Below are 16445 nucleotides of genomic sequence, written 5' to 3'. Positions count from 1 at the left end.
GTCTTGCTTGCTTTAAGCCTCTCCTGGCTGGAAGTTGTTAATGAATGGCCCTTATTGATCTGGCAGCCAAATGGAATCCATTTCGGGATTTGATGGATGTGTGGTAAACCAGATGGAGAATTAGTAAAAGCGTGTTTAAGTCATCTGTAGCTCTGCATATATGCATGCAGAGAAGTTGTACAGCCTTTAGTCTTCAGACCAATATTCTTATTTCTATTTAAAGTATTTGAAATAGTAAAATGTTTTCGAGTTGGATTTTTAAGCTGCGCCAGGATGTTTAGAGTGGGCATTAGAAAAAATTTCTTTGCTGAAATAGTTGTCAGGCATTGGAACAGGCTGCCCAGGGAAGTGGTGGAATCGCCATCCCTGGAAATGCTCAAAAACCATGTTGATGAGGCCCTCAGTGTCATGGTTTAGTGGTGGACTTGGCAATGCTGGGCTAACAGCTGGACTCGATGATCTTAAAGGTGTTTTCCAACCTAGCTGATTTTATGATTCTCTGATTTGGAATATTTAATATTGTCTGCATGTTGAAATCACTTTATTGCACCAGAATTATCTTAACCCCAGCCTTCTTTACAATTATATAATTAACAGGCAATATATAGGGCATTTTCTTAGGAAGAGATTGTAAAATAAATTGGCGTGAGCCTTCTGTTTTATGATTCATTATTTCCAATATGAATAACTTAGAAGATTTCAGGAACATTCCATAGATTCAGAAATCATACAGAAAAAGCAGAGAGGTGTTTAAAAATGGAATGCATGCTTGTACCACAAATTGTAACTGACGTTGGCACAACAGTGGAATTAAGGTAGGAAGACAGAATGTTATTCTAGAACTGTATAAATTGGAAAGTGTGGTATCAATATCAAAATAGATTTTGGGTTTGTAAGTCCCGATTTTTGTTTGGTGCTTAAAAACTTGACTGACATTAGACACTAAACACATTGCTTAGTGGGATATTAAATTGCTAATAAAGTGAAAATGTATTTGGCATGCTTTTCAATGCAGCTGTAGTACACAGTTCTATTTTATTACAGGAATGACAATCATTTAACTTAGTATTTTAGTGTTTGGTTTCAGATGTTTCATCAGTCAGTTTTTAATTTATAAGGACTTCTCTTTAATTTCAAATTTCATTAATAGCCTGCAACAACCAACACGTGTGCTACTTGTGAAAATGGGAAATAGGAAATGCAGTTCTCTGATGAGTTTCATTTGGCCTGTTTTTCTGCTGTGGAGGAGAAACAGCTCTCCTGTCTTGTTGGCTGTTTGTTCCCAACCCTCCTCCATCTGTGCCAACCTAACTGTCTTGAGTGTGTGTCAAAACAGATTTCAAAATTAATCTAGTTAAAAGGCTAAATTAGCATGAAAAGAAAATAGGACTTTTCAGAAAGATCAGTTTGCTTAGCTGGGTTAATGTGCAGTTTCATCAATGTCTTGGCAAAAATAAGGCTAAGGAAATATGTAGGTGGGGCCTTGCTGTTAGGACTGTTACTTAGGAAGACTGGGAATTGCCCCTTTGACGTTTATCCCAAAATAAATTGAGCTTGAAGCTATTATTTTTCTGTGTAAGGTTGCTGAAACTGTTTACAAAATGTTTTCACTTAAATAAAAATGAAAAGCAGAAGTAATGTTAAGGTACTAGTTAATTACTAGCCTTTAACATTAATCTAGAATTAGAAAAGAAAACAGGAGAACACTAGAGCTCTTGACTCAGGTTATGCACAACTTGGACTTTGCCAGCATGTGTGATCCGGGGCAAAGTAGCACAATTTCTTCTGTAATTGTGCTTCTAAATTTGTGCTGGAGACAGCAGTGTAGTGCTTGATTATCTCTACTGGCTTTAATGAACTAACTTCACTACTGGAGAAGTTCAGTTATAACTGCCTGGGGCTCCAAGGAAACTAATTTACTCCCTAGATAATGTGTAAAAATAGGTTGGGTGGAGCTCTGGGCGTTTCCATCTTGGCAGCTTCTGGTATATAAAATAGCTCAGTTAAAACTAGTGTCAGTATCACTTTATTATGCTGCTTTGTGTGAATACAGTATGTGCTTTTCTGAGTGGCAGTGCTATTAATTTTTAGCTGCATCCACCTTTGATAGGTAGATGATTTTTGACCCTGAGTTTTCTTGGTCCTGTGTTTTCATACCACTCTGGCTTTTAACTTTAAAACTTACTTTGAAGTAACTTTTTTGAAAAGCATTACTGTTCATTAAATCAAGTAGGGGGCCCCACTGTTTTTGTTATTTCTTTGGTCATAAATGCTGTACAGAGTTCTGTCGACTTAGGTACATACAATTATATATACATAGCTCATTGTGAACTCATAATCCAGTTCTGCAGTGCTTAAGTACACACAGCTTAATTAAAAAGCCTAAAGCATGTGCAGAATCTCTTTAGAGTTGGGGTATGCACCTGTGCAAAATAATCACCGTATTACTGAAAGGTATGAAGTGTTTACTTAATAATTTCTTGACCAAAAGTGTTTAAAAAATTGTTATACAGTTTTCAAAAGTTAAGCCTAAATTTAGTCTCCAAAATCTATTTAGACTTTAAAAAGAAAACAATATTCAAAATCCACAGCTGTTTTTAACTTCAGTATTTCTTTTATATCAGCACACTTGTTATTTTCTTAAGAATTTTGAATGAATTAAAATCTGTAACTTTGGGTATTTGTAAGCATCATCAGATACTGAGTATGAAGTACTAATTAATTTGAGAGGCAACATTCAGAGAACTACAAGTGTTTGTGAACGGTTTGGAATAAGAGCTTCAGTGAAATGAAGTTGCCTTGGGCAGCATTGTGTCTTGATGTGTGGAGCATCACAGAAATTCAGTTTCATTTTTTAAAAACAAAACAAAAAAACCCAAAACAAATGAGGTATTGTCCTGAAATAGACCTATATGGAGACTAAATGGAGATTTCTGATACAGGCTATTATGTGCAGTAATCAATACAATTATGGAGGATATTTAATCTTCAGTAACTGATGGCTACAGGAATACGGAGAGAGGTTTGTATATAGATATGTAGTCCTTCTATCCTTTTTGCCTACATGCTTTCTGCATTTTTTTATATTTTAATAAAAGAAGAAAACTGATAAGGTTCCCCCCTCACTGCTCTGAATTTACTGATATGTGTCCAGTGTATCAAGATTGCAGTTAAAGGAGATGGTTTCAGTTATTTTCTTACGTGGATCTAAGGAGATTTCTTAAATTTAAGAAACAAATTTACCAATGTTACCATTCTTATTTCTGTATTTCTTTTATAAATTGTCAATAAAGCTGATTTAGAAACCCTAGAGAGAACAGCAATGGGACATAAGCTGTTAATATTTAGGTAGAATACTTTTGCTTACGTGATTTCTAAACAGAAGGCAAGGAGAGTATACAAGTGACTTTGAATAGCCAATAAAAGTGATATTTCTACTTCTCAAGTGATTAAGGAGGAAAAGGAATTTAATATTGGGAGAGATTTATGTGAAGCATCGTTGATACATGGAAAGTTACTTACTCATGTATGTGAATTGATTAAAAAAGCTGACCTCACTGAAAAGGATTTGTTGACATTATTGAAATAATGTATTGGAAATTATTTGCATGTATAGAATTGATGAGTTTCTAAATTTATTAGTATTTGTTAATAACTGCTTGTATTTTTAGGTAAAATTTGGAAATACAACATTTAAGACAGATGTGTATCCCAAATCACTTAATCCTCAGTGGAATTCTGAGTGGTTCAAATTTGAAGTAAGTACTTTTTAAGCATTTGTATCTATATACACACTCTGGTTTAGGTGCTCTTAATGAAATAATTTCATTTCAGGCAGAAAATGAGCTTTGAGAGGTGAAGTGTTTTCTGTTTAAATACACATGAAGCCTTTTCAGCAAACCTATCTGCAGTGAGACCTTGTTTGCTAAAGGTGTCTCTTTGGCTTTTCAGAACTGTTTGTAAAGATGAAAGCTTGCCAGATTGGATCCAGCTCAAATGTTACTCTCGGTAATACTAAAAAAGACAAGGCAGAGGTGAAAGTAGGGGGGAAAATAGCATTAAGAATAAGATTTTCAGATATCGGTATGGGTATACTTGTATTTTTTTTAAGGGGTAATTTTAGTAAGAAAAGTTAATTGGTATTTAAAATGTCACCTTGGGTTACAAAAATAATGCACTTGATGTTCTTTGACATTATGCCATGAACAAGTGTTCACATATTCTTTTTTAAATTTTTTCCTGCATTTTTTAGTAATAACAAAAAAAAAGGATATTTAGGATAAATTAATTGTTAAAAAAATTGAATGCATCGTACTGTTTCATTTATAGTGTTCTAAGATAATATCACAGCATAAACGTGTTTCTAACCATATGTATACATACTAAGTGATGTAATAGCTGGTCATGTTGGAAATGTTTTTGAGCAAATATGAAATAGTAAGGTTACACAGATTGTTATTCAGTACGATGCCTGATTAAGCACATCTTTTAATCAGCAATCCATGTTCACTAAAAAGGTGTTGTTTTTTTTTTTTTTTTTTTTCATCTTTCAGTTACTGTGGTCATTTTTTGGAGGGAGGGGAAAGAGCTGATCTGTGTGGAGGGTTAATTCTGTAAGAGGTGTTTTGGCAATAGCAGAAGGCTCCAAATTATATCTTTTTGCATGGAAAAATGGATTTGGGAGACAAAAGAGCCAAACGGCAACAGTGGAGGGGAAAAAAAAAAAGAATTCCACATTTCAAAGAGTGGAAAAACACTAGCTCCTTTAGAGATTGTATGTGTGTGCAGTTTGATCGTTTTGTAGGGCTGTAGTGCTGTAAACACTTAGATGAGTCATCCCATTGCACCTGGCAAACCTGATTCATGGTTTGTGATGTTCAACACAAAAAGCTGTAGAATTTCTGTCTTTGTATATCCTAAAAAATAATTGAGGTGTCTGCAGGTAGATTGTTGCATTTATTTAGTAAAGTGCATGTCTGAAATTACTGGATTTTTACAGTGGGTTGTGTAAAACGTCCTCTTTTAAGCCACTGACGAGTTTGGGAGGGTGAGAACACCAATAATCATAACTTCAGAGTGTAATAGTCTTCTGAGATGCTTTATCTTAAATTTTCTCTTACTTCTAAATGGAAAGTATGTATTGTGGAGATGGGTAAATGAACCCAGGACAGTAAATAATCTAAGGAATCTGACTTAAAACAAATTATGTGCAATTTTAAAATGTGTAATTACTGTAATCTTGCTTTCTGTTCTCCCAGTGGTAACTGTGGCTCCAGGATCTCGCTAGTTTGTGAAAGCATAAAATCGAAATAAGTGAATGTGTTGTTTAGATACAGGAAATCAAAACTACAGATCTATCAGTGTCAAGACACTGTACATAACTAACTCTTTTTTTTTTTTTTTTCAGTGATGTTTTCCTGCATTTTTAAAAAATACTCAGATTGCGTGTTAATACTTGTTTCTAGGTAGATGATGAAGAGCTACAGGATGAGCCTCTCCAGATCACAGTTCTTGACCATGATACCTACAGTGCTAATGATGCCATTGGCAAAGTGTACATAGATATCGATCCTTTGCTCTACAGTGAAGCAGCTACAGTTATTTCAGGATGGTTTCCAATCTATGATACCATTCATGGTAAGACTTGCTAATTTAAAAGTAAAACAATGTTGTTTGAGATGTAATCTTCTTCTTACAATCTTCATTTCTGTAATCTGTCTTCAGAAATTTGTAATAATTTTAGCTTTGGGAGCTGGAAAGCTACTTTTCTGGTGGGTTTTTCCTTATTTCAGGCATGAGAAAATTTCTGTCATGGTAGTTCAGACCAGTGCTTGGCAGAACGCCTTCCATAAAACTTGTGACAAGTGGAAAAAAATCTTCATGTGGTATTTAAAATAGTTACTGCAAAATTGAGATTAAAATAAAAAGTAATCCAGATATACTTTTCCAATTGCCATGTGTTTACTAAAAGAATACACTTTTGCTGAAGTTACTTGGGGTGTGCCTTCCTGAGATGTGAGATAAACTTCACTTGAGATGGAGGGGCAGGATGTGACATACCTTCAGGATGAAATACAGGATGAAAATCCTTTTCCTTGCAGAAATTGCTCTCAGTGCTAGGTAGATTTCATCAGAATATCGTAAAGGTATGAGAAAATGAAGTTAATGATATTTTTGTCTTTGATTTTAATGAAATACAGCTTTTGTTCCAGAAAGTCAAGGTTGGTTTACAGCAATTAGCTTGCTGCTTGAATACCTTGCTGCGAAACACCTGTGTCATTGCCATTACCACACTTGTTCATTATCCATTTTACATAGACCTAACTATGTTAAGAGCTAATTATAAATCATTGTTGGAACATAATTAACAGTATTCACTAGATGATCATCATTACTGATGCAGAGTATTTTTTATGTTTAAAACAGTTACATTGAAGAGGTTGTTTTTTGAGAAATAAACATTTTCTTTTTTATTCCCTTGACATTTTACTATTATACATTTCTGTTTGAAGTTAAATTAGGTGAACACCTGTCTTGGGATGTGTACAACTTGTTTCACTGAGAGAATTAGATTTCTCTATATTTTTCTAGATGTTAGCATTTCACGGTTGTTTTCTATTTAAGTAAAATTAGAATTTTTATATTTTCATGTTCATACCAGTAGGTTCTAATTATCTTCATCCTTGGCAAACAGTAATTGATACTTCCTTTAAACAAAAGTTTGTAAATTTTTTTTTTTTTTTTTTTTTTTGCACCTCAACATGACCCTAAGGCACTTTCTGCTGTAGTAACTGGAGACTTCTTTCTATCGGAATTTTGGAAGATAGATGTAGTTAACTTTATTGTAATAATGTCAGAGTCAATGTACAAATTTAATGCTTTTGTTTGAGTGTCATATACTTCCGTGGTAAAGGCTTCTGAAGGCACTAGATCAGACTCATCAAGAAATGTAGTCCTCAATATGTCAGAACCTATAATATGTGAAATGATTGTGTTACTGGGTGGGGAAAAAGAAGAAAAAGCTAAGAATAAGAAAGTAGAAAAATCAAAAAGGAATGGCTGTGTGTTGAGAAAATACGCCATTAGTAATGCTTAATTGTGGCTGAAAATTAAGCTTTATCTAAAAAGTCTCTAATACCTTTTTTTTTGTAATTCTTCTCATAGTCAAAGTATTTTACAAATATGTACCATACCACTTTCTGGTTCCAGAAAGAACCATGCATGTTCTCATTGGATTGAAATTCAGAGAATAGTTTTCTTGCAGTTTTGAAACCATTTCAGGGAGAAAATGCTTTTTGATGTTGGTCAGAGTTTTGTGATGTGGACAGGACTCCAGCTTTGAAGCAGCTATATGCAAAGGTAGTACTTCCAACACAAAAAGTAAGTCCGTTTTGGGACGGTTACAGCACTTACATGCTGATTTATACCCATCGTTCATTGACGGTGTAGGGCAGAGGAGCTGGGAGACTGTAGAGGAGCATTGCACACCGTAGCAGAGGCCACTGCAGTATCACGAGTCTGGATGGCTTCTCTTTTCCTAATCCCATTTTTCTTCTGAAGTCCTGGTCACTGCAGCAGGTATTTGGGGACTGTTGCTTGCATAGCTTCAGCCTCAAAGGCTTGGCAGAACTAGACAATTCCTCTGAGACAGCATCTCTGCAGCAGATCTGAGAGGCAAGGAAATACCTTCCTGCTCCTCTGGTCCAGGCTAGAAGTGACACATGAACTGACAGTTGAACTGAACAATTCTAGCAGGGTTGTAGTACCTTTGCAGAAAAACTAAATTGCTGGTGATAGAAAGTGCATTAATTACTAGTACTATGGAATAATTAATATGACTAGTTTTATATTAGCTTCTGATACAACTTCTGATTTTTCATGATTTTTATTGACAGGTATACGTGGGGAGATCAATGTGGTGGTGAAAGTAGATCTCTTCAATGATTTAAACAGATTTAGGCAGTCATCCTGTGGAGTGAAGTTTTTTTGCAGTAAGTAGAGGAGAAAAGTATTTTTGAAAAGAAAATTCCCCCCCCCGCCCCTTCTTTTCTTTTCTTTCCCTGTTTTGTCAGTTTCCCTTTTTTCACCAGCTCATTGCATAAGCCCAGCGGAGATTACATTGAAGCCATACAAGTAGCAAATGCAGAAAATTGTTTAGTTTGCTTTAGTGTTTCTTAATAAATATTTACTGTTCTTATTTTAAAAAAATGTAAATATCCCCCTTGGGTATGTCGGCATTTTAACAGAAAATCGTGTGTGTCAATTTCTGGACTTGTTCACATCACTCATTATATGTAATTCTATGTTTTTTGTGGAATTCTTAGTTCACAGACTTATGCCTTACATCTTTTAAATATATATATACATATATATATTTTTCTTTAACAGCTACATCTATTCCTAAGTGTTACAGAGCAGTAATAATACATGGATTTGTGGAAGAACTTGTAGTTAATGAAGACCCAGAATACCAGTGGATAGACCGAATTCGTACTCCACGGGCATCAAATGAGGCTAGACAAAGACTTATTTCACTCATGTCAGGTATTAAACATGCAGGCTGTAATGGTTATTGCTGCTTTTGAAAATACTTGCTATTCAAATACGTGACTTGCTTAAAACAAGATTGCATATGATTTTTGGTAGTAATTATGTTTATTATTTCAGTTCACAGTATCTTCTGTTTCTGAAGGTTCTGTTGTTCTAACTGATGGCCATTATGCCTGACTTTTCCCCCTGAACTTCCTCTGTTTAACTTTAAACCCATTATCTCTTGTCCTATAGCTACAGTCCCTGATGAAGAGTCCCTCTCTGGCATCCTTGTAGGCCCCCTTGAGATACTGGTAGGCTGGCTGCTATGAGGTCTCCACGCAGCTTTTCCAGGCTGAACAGCCCCAGTTTACTCTGCCTGTCTTTATGTGGGAGATACTTCAGCTGCAATTATGAGCTATTTACCTTTTGTCTTGTAGGTGAATTGCAAAGGAAGATTGGGTTGAAGGTGCTTGAGATGAGAGGAAATGCTGTTGTTGGTTATTTGCAGTGTTTTGATTTGGAGGGAGAGTCTGGACTAGTAGTGCGAGCCATAGGAACAGCCTGCACATTGGATAAATTAAGTAACCCATCAGCATTTTTACCTGCATGTAACTCCCCATCCAAAGAAATGAAGGAGTAAGTATGAATTAATAGTTTGTAGGTTTTCATCTCTCTTCTTTTCATACTCATTCAATTTTACATAACTGGTGTGATTTTTTTTTTCCCCCCAGAATTTGTTTTTCTTTTGTAGTTTTATTTCTCTGCAACTCAGTTTATCTTGCACAATTTTGAAATGTTATAGGTTGGATTACTTGTGTTATTTCCTTAGAAGCTGGAGTGGTAATCCTTACTTAATAGGACTTTTTTGAATTTATATAGCAACAGTATTACATATCCTTGGGTTGTGATCCACCAATTTACGAACTAATAATTAGTTCTGCTTTGACTGTGTTTGTACAATAAACATTTATGTGAGGGCTTCTTATGACATAGCTTCTGTCCAAGATTTTCCAAGTTCAGTACAATCAGGTTTATGTGTTTATGCTGAGCATGTAAGAAAAGATAAATTTTGAATTCAGACATTTCTAACAGTGATTTAGTGAATGACCCTAAAGTAGTCTTGTCTTTTCTTGTGTGCTTTGCTTTTTACTGTTGTATAACAAGTAGGGCTGTTGCAAAACAGGTCAAGTTAAATAGTGTACTTTCAGAAAAAACTTCATGATGAGAGGTAGAATTTCTTGATTTTTGTGATACCTATTGCAGCACCAAGCACAGTTTGGATACGTATTTTAAATGTGCTTACAAATTAATAGAAAAATAGTTGCAGTTATCTGTAAGTTGTTACTACTTTGTTGTTTAGATAAATTAGTTCATTTCTGTTTGGTAGAACAATCCAATTTCTGGAAGGAAAAAACAGCACCAAAAAGTATACTGCTTATGCTATGATTCCAGAGGTATTAATTGAAGTATCCATTTTCATTAACTGTTGTGTCATTGCAGTAGTGATTAGGCATTTTTGTCATGCAGGCATCAGTATGCTCTCACTTCGCGAAATTACTGGTTTCTCTTTTAAATCATAGCTTGTTTAACTTGTCTTAATTTTAAAAATTTGCCATCAAAAGAGCTTCTGGATACAATGCAGCATAAAATAACAGTGGTGATTAAAAAACAAGGTGGGCCTGGTAGCTACCAATTTAAAAAGCATTCATAGATCAGTAGCTTTCACCCTGGAGCAAAATGTGCTAATGCCACCCCCTAGATAATCCATGTTCAGCTTGGTGGTGGATATTGTAAGAATCCCTCAGTCCAAAAATGGGAGTGTTTCTCAAAACCAGCAAAATCAACTAATACTTCTCATTCCTGGCTTTACTAACTTGATGCCCTGTTGCCAAAGAATCAATTACGCATTCACAAGCTAGTGCTTAAGCTGTTCCTTTCTCTCTTTTTATTTCATCTGGACTCTTGCATGCTAGGAATTTAAATCTACTTAGAGTCTGCTTACAATAAGACATCTCCTCTAGCTAAACTTCCCTGAAATCATTTATAACATAACTTTGCAACCTGTTTGTATGTATTGTTTTCTTTTCTTCCACCTTGGCTGCAAATTCTCTCAGGTCTCCGCTGGTTCATCCGCCAAGCCATGGATGCCGTTCGACTCACAACAGCCCAATTCACACTGCTACTGGCTCACGACTTACTCAGAACTTCTCTGTGTCTGTTCCCACTCTCATCTACACTGGTACGAGACTGCTCAGACTCAAGAGCTGGGGAGAGACAGGCGACAGGCACAGTGGCTGCAAAGTGCAGGCAGGCAGGGAGTGTAGGCAGGTTACCACCCATCTTTTCTCCCTCATTTTCTCATAGAGACACCTGTTGTCAGTGAAGAACTACTCTGTGCAGCTGCTGAAACAAGGCAGTAGTTCCTTGCAAATGCATTGGAGTCTTTCACAAAGCCACACTCTTCATTTCTTCTAACAGGCTTGTTTTCAAAGAAATGAAGTAAAACAAGTTGATGTATCTGGGGAATGTTCACAATTTTGGAGGGAATAATTTTTTGATTGGAGTTCATGATTGCTTTCTAGTGTAATTCAGATACGATATTTAGGTTTTGAAATAGTAATAGGAAGGGTATGTGCCATTTGTGGAAGAGATGGTTTTAGAGAGCAGGTAAGTCAATCTGTGCATAAATGAACTGTTTGTCAGTATAGTTGCTCCCATAAAGACTCTCCTTTTTGCTCTGTTTTTAGCTGTGGCATGCTGCTGATGCTATAGGATAAGGAAACATTTTTTATTTTTTCCTTAAAATGCATATGTGTGTATATACATAAATGTATGAATATGTATAAACACAAATATAATTTAAAATCATTTTTTCGTTATTAAACTAACTCAAAGCATTGTGTATTTGACCAGATTTTTAAGCCATAAACTGTTTTCAATTTTTTTTTTTTGCATATCTCTCTCTCTTTTTTTTTTTTTTTTGGTGTCACATCTCATGCCTTTCATTTGGCTTGTTTCACTGTAGATTATCAGCATCTAAATGTAGAATGCTGAATGGGTAAAACAGCATTTCTTTGCCTCTGGCCTCATCCCCAGTCTCGCACCTAAGGAATAGCTGCTGGCCCTGCCCCAATCCCATCCTGGTGTTGGATCATGCTGCTGTCAGCCAGGTCCTTTGGCACAGGATTACTGAATATGTTTCCACCTTCTTCTGGCAGGCTTCCCTTCAATGAAGATCCCAATCCCAATACTCATTCATCAGGACCCTCCACCCCTCTGAAAAACCAAACCTATTCCTTTTCACCTTCCAAGTCCTACAGTCGACAGTCCTCTTCTTCTGACACAGATTTGAGTTTGACACCCAAAACTGGTAAGGCGCTTCCACCCACTTTTTGTTTAATTTGTGTTTCTCTTTTTATATTTCCATTCAACCCCTTTTTGCTTTTTTGGCATTTAAGTTATCAAAATGATGTGGACATTGGAGACTTCAGATAGCATACCTCAAGCCTGAAAGAATTTCTATAGGGTTAAAATTTAAATCCTGCCTATATTTCCACTATTCTGAAAAACATTAAAACAACATTTGTAACACAACTGTATTCAAATAAAAATTAAAAATCTTGGAGCGCTGAGGGATTCCAAAGTAATTGCCTTTTTCTTATTTCCTCCATTTCATATTATAAATCATGGGAGTACATTTCTCACCACAATATGTTAAGAGACAGTAGAATTAAAACTATGTAGTCTTCAAGCCAAATGTGTTGTGCGATGAGTATATTGGATACATTTATCTGTGATTTTTAACTCCTTTTTGCAAATGCAATACTAGGAATGTAGCAGCTGCTGTCTTTTTATTCCTTTTGGTATATGGAAATGGCTTTCCATACCCACTCTACATCTTGAGAGTAACAAATTATACTCTAGCCATCTTCAAAAACCAGTTTTATTTCTCCATTGGTCTGTCATAATTTCTTCAACTTATTGTTTCTTCCCTACTTATTTTTTAGTTTGTGGTTAGAATCATGCCAGTAATAATATCAGCACAACTCAAAGAATTATTGTCTGTTTATTCTCCATTATGTGACCATTGCCCAGAGTTTTGCTACCGTAGGGCAAAATATTTTGCAGAGTTGTTCGTAAAAGTTTTGTTGCTTTTTAAATGGTGTTTTAAATTGTGGTATTTGAAGCTCAAAACATTCTTGTCTCCATCTAATCAGACAGTTTTTAAGCATATTAAAGTAGTTGATTCAGCTTTACTTGAGCATCCCTTTCAAGAATTTTTCCAAGTAGATAAGTAAAATGTTGCATTAAAATGCAGCTATATTAAATACTTTACCCATTTTTTCCCCCTAGATACCTGTTTAAAAATGTTCCCAGTTAGAAAGCTGCCTTTCTTAGTGCTATCTTCTCTATTCTGTATTCAAAAAAAACAAAAGCTTTTTTTTTTTTTTCTTTTGACTGTTTTTTTATCTGACTTGAGATGGTCACTTGTATAAAGGACCCTACTGGGTGCTTATTACATAGGAGAACCATAAATTCATGTGTTTGGCTTACTGAGTATTTAAAAACCTGTTTCTTTGGTCAGTTTTTCCCTAGTAACTTGTCATGTAAAGAGTTTAAATGTAATGTAGGTGGTCATTTTTATAGCTATAAATGTTCTGAATTTGTGGAGGTGGCAACTCACTGTGAATTTGTCAAGTTTTTAAAGCAGCAACCTTATATAATTCCTGGCAATGTTATGTAGGTGGATGGGGCCCTTGGCCCTTTCATCTTGAGTCAGTTCATTCAGAACCGAAACAGACTGTGTAATTGGTACCTCTTATTTTTAGGGATTTTTCAAGTATATAAGCATATTTTTTGGCTATCATTTTAGCATTAAAGCTAACAGTGGCTGCATACTTTTGCTTACTAGCACTGTCTTTTTAGTAGCTTTTAACTATGCTACTGAAACTTGCCTTAAGAGGATTTGCTAGTTGCATTTAAAAATTCTGCATCTTGGTGTGACATACTAGATTTTAAATCTTAATAGCTTAAAAGGGCAGTATGTCCTTAGTCATTTGGTTTACTTTTTACACAAATGTGGTGATGTGCAGAAGATAATGTCGTAACATACTGAATTCAGTATGTTGGTATGGTTTAAGCCCAGCCGGTAACTCGGAACCACACAGCCACTCACTCACTCCCTCCCCCACCTTCTTCCTCCACCTGCTCCCAGAGGGATGGGGAGGAGAATCGAGAGAATGTAACTCCCATGGGTTGAGATAAGAGCACTGCAGTAACTAAGGTATAATACAAACCACTACTGCTACCACCAATAATAATGATAAGGAAAATAACAAGGGGAGAGGACACAACCGCTCACCACCCGCTGACCACTACCCAGCCCGACCTGAGCAGTGATCTGGGCCTTCCAGGTAACTACCCCCAGTTTATATACTGGGCATGACGTGCTGTGGTATGGAATACCCCTTTGGCCAGTTTGGGTCAGGTGTCCTGCCTCTGCTTCCTCCTGGCTTCCCCTCCTCCCTGGCAGAGCATGAGACTGAGAAAGTCCTTGGTCAGAGTAAACATCACTTAGCAACAACTAAAAACACCAGTGTTATCAGTGTTGTTCCCAGACTGAAAGTCAAAACCACAGCCCTGCACCAGCTACTAAGAAGGAGAAAAAATGACTGCTGTAGCTGAACCCAGGACAGTTGTTTTTTAACAATTCACTGTATATGTTCAGGCTTCTGTTTTAATTACTTCAGACTGTTGCTAAGTGGGAATATTTCGGTGCGAAGGTTGGTGATGTTAGTGTTTAAAAAAAATAATCAAATTTGAATGTCATATGACACATTAAATATTATCAAATTTGTGATACCCATTACTCAGAATGGCTGACGTAGAAAGTGAAGCATTTTCTGATGTTTCTGCAGTACATTGTGGCCTTCCTTATTTCTCAGTCAGGTAGCTAATGTGTTCATGTTTTTGAGATGGAGACTAACCTGAAAAAAGAGTCCGGATACCACAATATGAATAACTAAATAGAGGAGACTGAAACTTGCATCTGCTTAAGCATCTAGCTTTCAGTAGCACCAAATAAGGAGAATATTACCTTTAATGTCTTTTATAAAATAAAATTGTGATCATGTTATCCATTCTGGTCGATATCTGGTCTAAATATGAGGGGAGTTTATTCTGTGCTGAGAAAGCTTGGTTTTGGTTGAAGTTAGATTTCTTCTGTGAAGTGATGAATTTTATACCACTGCAAACTAAGGGAGTATAAGGCTGACAAAAAGCATGACATTTTATATCAGGTAATAGATTTTGATGTGACACAATATATGTTTGGAGGAAATTGAGAAGGTGGGAACTCCTTAATGGGAGCTTAGAATTCTACAAGATGCATGACTTTTAAAAGTCATAAAACAAATCCATGACTTCTCTGGAAAATTAACTTTTTATACCTAAATAATCAAGGTAATCAGATTAAGTGTGTGAGAAGACTGTGTTATTTAGCCTTTACTCCATAGTATTTTGTTACAAAATTTTGTATGAAATTTGAAATATGTATTAGATTACCATAGCTTTAAAAAAATTAAATTCAAAATAAAGATAATTAGGTCATGATTTTTAAAAACATGCTGGTTATTCACATTGTGGAGCTGTATTGTCATTCCATTTCTCTGTATGTTGAGAAATAATTTAGCAGTAAGTGCTAGTTCATTTTGAGGAAAAAAGCTTCATTTTGATTTCTTTCATCTGTTTCTTTGGTCATCTTCTGAATCTACATTTCTTTGTCTCTATTATTTTCCTTCACAGCACCTTCCCCACAGGGACCTAGGATTTTCCTGTTTCCCAGCTCCCCTACACTCTCTTGTGATTCCCCACATCTTAAAAAGTCCTGTCTCCTCCTCTCGGGGTCTAGCCTTAACCCTCTACACCCTAGCCATGTCAGCCCAGTTGTTCTGAGGAAAAGTGTTTCTTTCACTGAAGAGCTGCTTCTGGCTGCTTCTGGTAGGATCAATCTATTATGGCCTTTTAAACAAACTTTTAAGAAAATGTTGCTGTTACTTGAGATAGGGGCATTTAACACACACCTTCTATAACCCTGTGGTTTTGTTCAATTAGCCTCTGAAAACTGCTGGCTACATGACTATTCATACCATCTCTCACCTCTGCCCCAGAAGCTTCAAACAGCTTCAGAACTTCTTACAGGATTTGAAACATACCTTTATACTACAGACCTTTCTCCTTTATTCTTGAAGAATTCTCTTTGGTAATTGGACTAAAATTGACTTTTTTAACATCCTCTCATTCCCTTCACTTTGTTGTTCCTACATTTTGCATGGAACAAGTACTCACTCATTAATTCATTCATTATTTATTGAAATAATAGCTATCAGATGGCTAGTAACTTTGCTCCTTAAATTAATTTTTTTAAACTAAGCCCATACAAACTTTTTATTTGTCCTGCCTCCTTTTCCATTTCACTGACATGCATTATGTTCCTAGATTTAAATTAAATAGTTGATATTGCTGCTTTTTTCTGTAGAAATTTATTTTGATTAGTTTGTATTTTTTGAGTTTATGTCCAGTATTTATGCTATGTTTGTCTGTCTTTAATATTGTATAGTCCCTGACAATGATGTTTAGAATTAATGTCAAATAGTAAAAGCAATGCAATATTTTTTTGATGGGACTATACGGATACTAATATTTTTTGTTTCCTTATCCAAGAACAGCTAAAAATATTTGTTAAAAACTGTAGTATTTTTATGTATGAATATATGGTAATGATAGCCTAGTAGTTTTTTTAAATGTTAGGAATGAATTAACATACATTATTAAGTCTGATATTATTTCCAGATCTCCCAGTCTTCGGTTAAAAGAAATAACTGCATTTTGATGTATATGAATAATCTCATTCA

The 16445-nt window shown here is 35.6% G+C and overlaps 1 protein-coding gene across 1 annotated transcript in view; it reads left to right on the top strand.

Moving 5' to 3' along the window:
• Positions 1-3671: 3671 nt before the first annotated feature.
• Positions 3672-16445, top strand: part of C2CD5 (C2 calcium-dependent domain containing 5) — a gene marked incomplete at its 5' end in the record, with an annotated part of 56748 nt that continues 43974 nt past the window's right edge. The window contains 6 exons of the mRNA XM_010019986.1: positions 3672-3758; positions 5466-5637; positions 7896-7991; positions 8389-8544; positions 8970-9168; positions 10647-10771. Of these exons, the coding sequence (XP_010018288.1) occupies positions 3672-3758; positions 5466-5637; positions 7896-7991; positions 8389-8544; positions 8970-9168; positions 10647-10771 (835 nt within the window). The remainder of the gene's footprint in view (positions 3759-5465; positions 5638-7895; positions 7992-8388; positions 8545-8969; positions 9169-10646; positions 10772-16445) is intronic.

Source organism: Nestor notabilis, unplaced genomic scaffold, assembly GCF_000696875.1.
Source record: "Nestor notabilis isolate BGI_N333 unplaced genomic scaffold, ASM69687v1 scaffold12480, whole genome shotgun sequence".
Lineage (NCBI taxonomy): Eukaryota > Metazoa > Chordata > Aves > Psittaciformes > Psittacidae > Nestor > Nestor notabilis.
The sequence above is the reverse complement of the archived record's forward strand: the minus strand, read 5'-3'. Positions and strand labels throughout refer to the sequence as shown.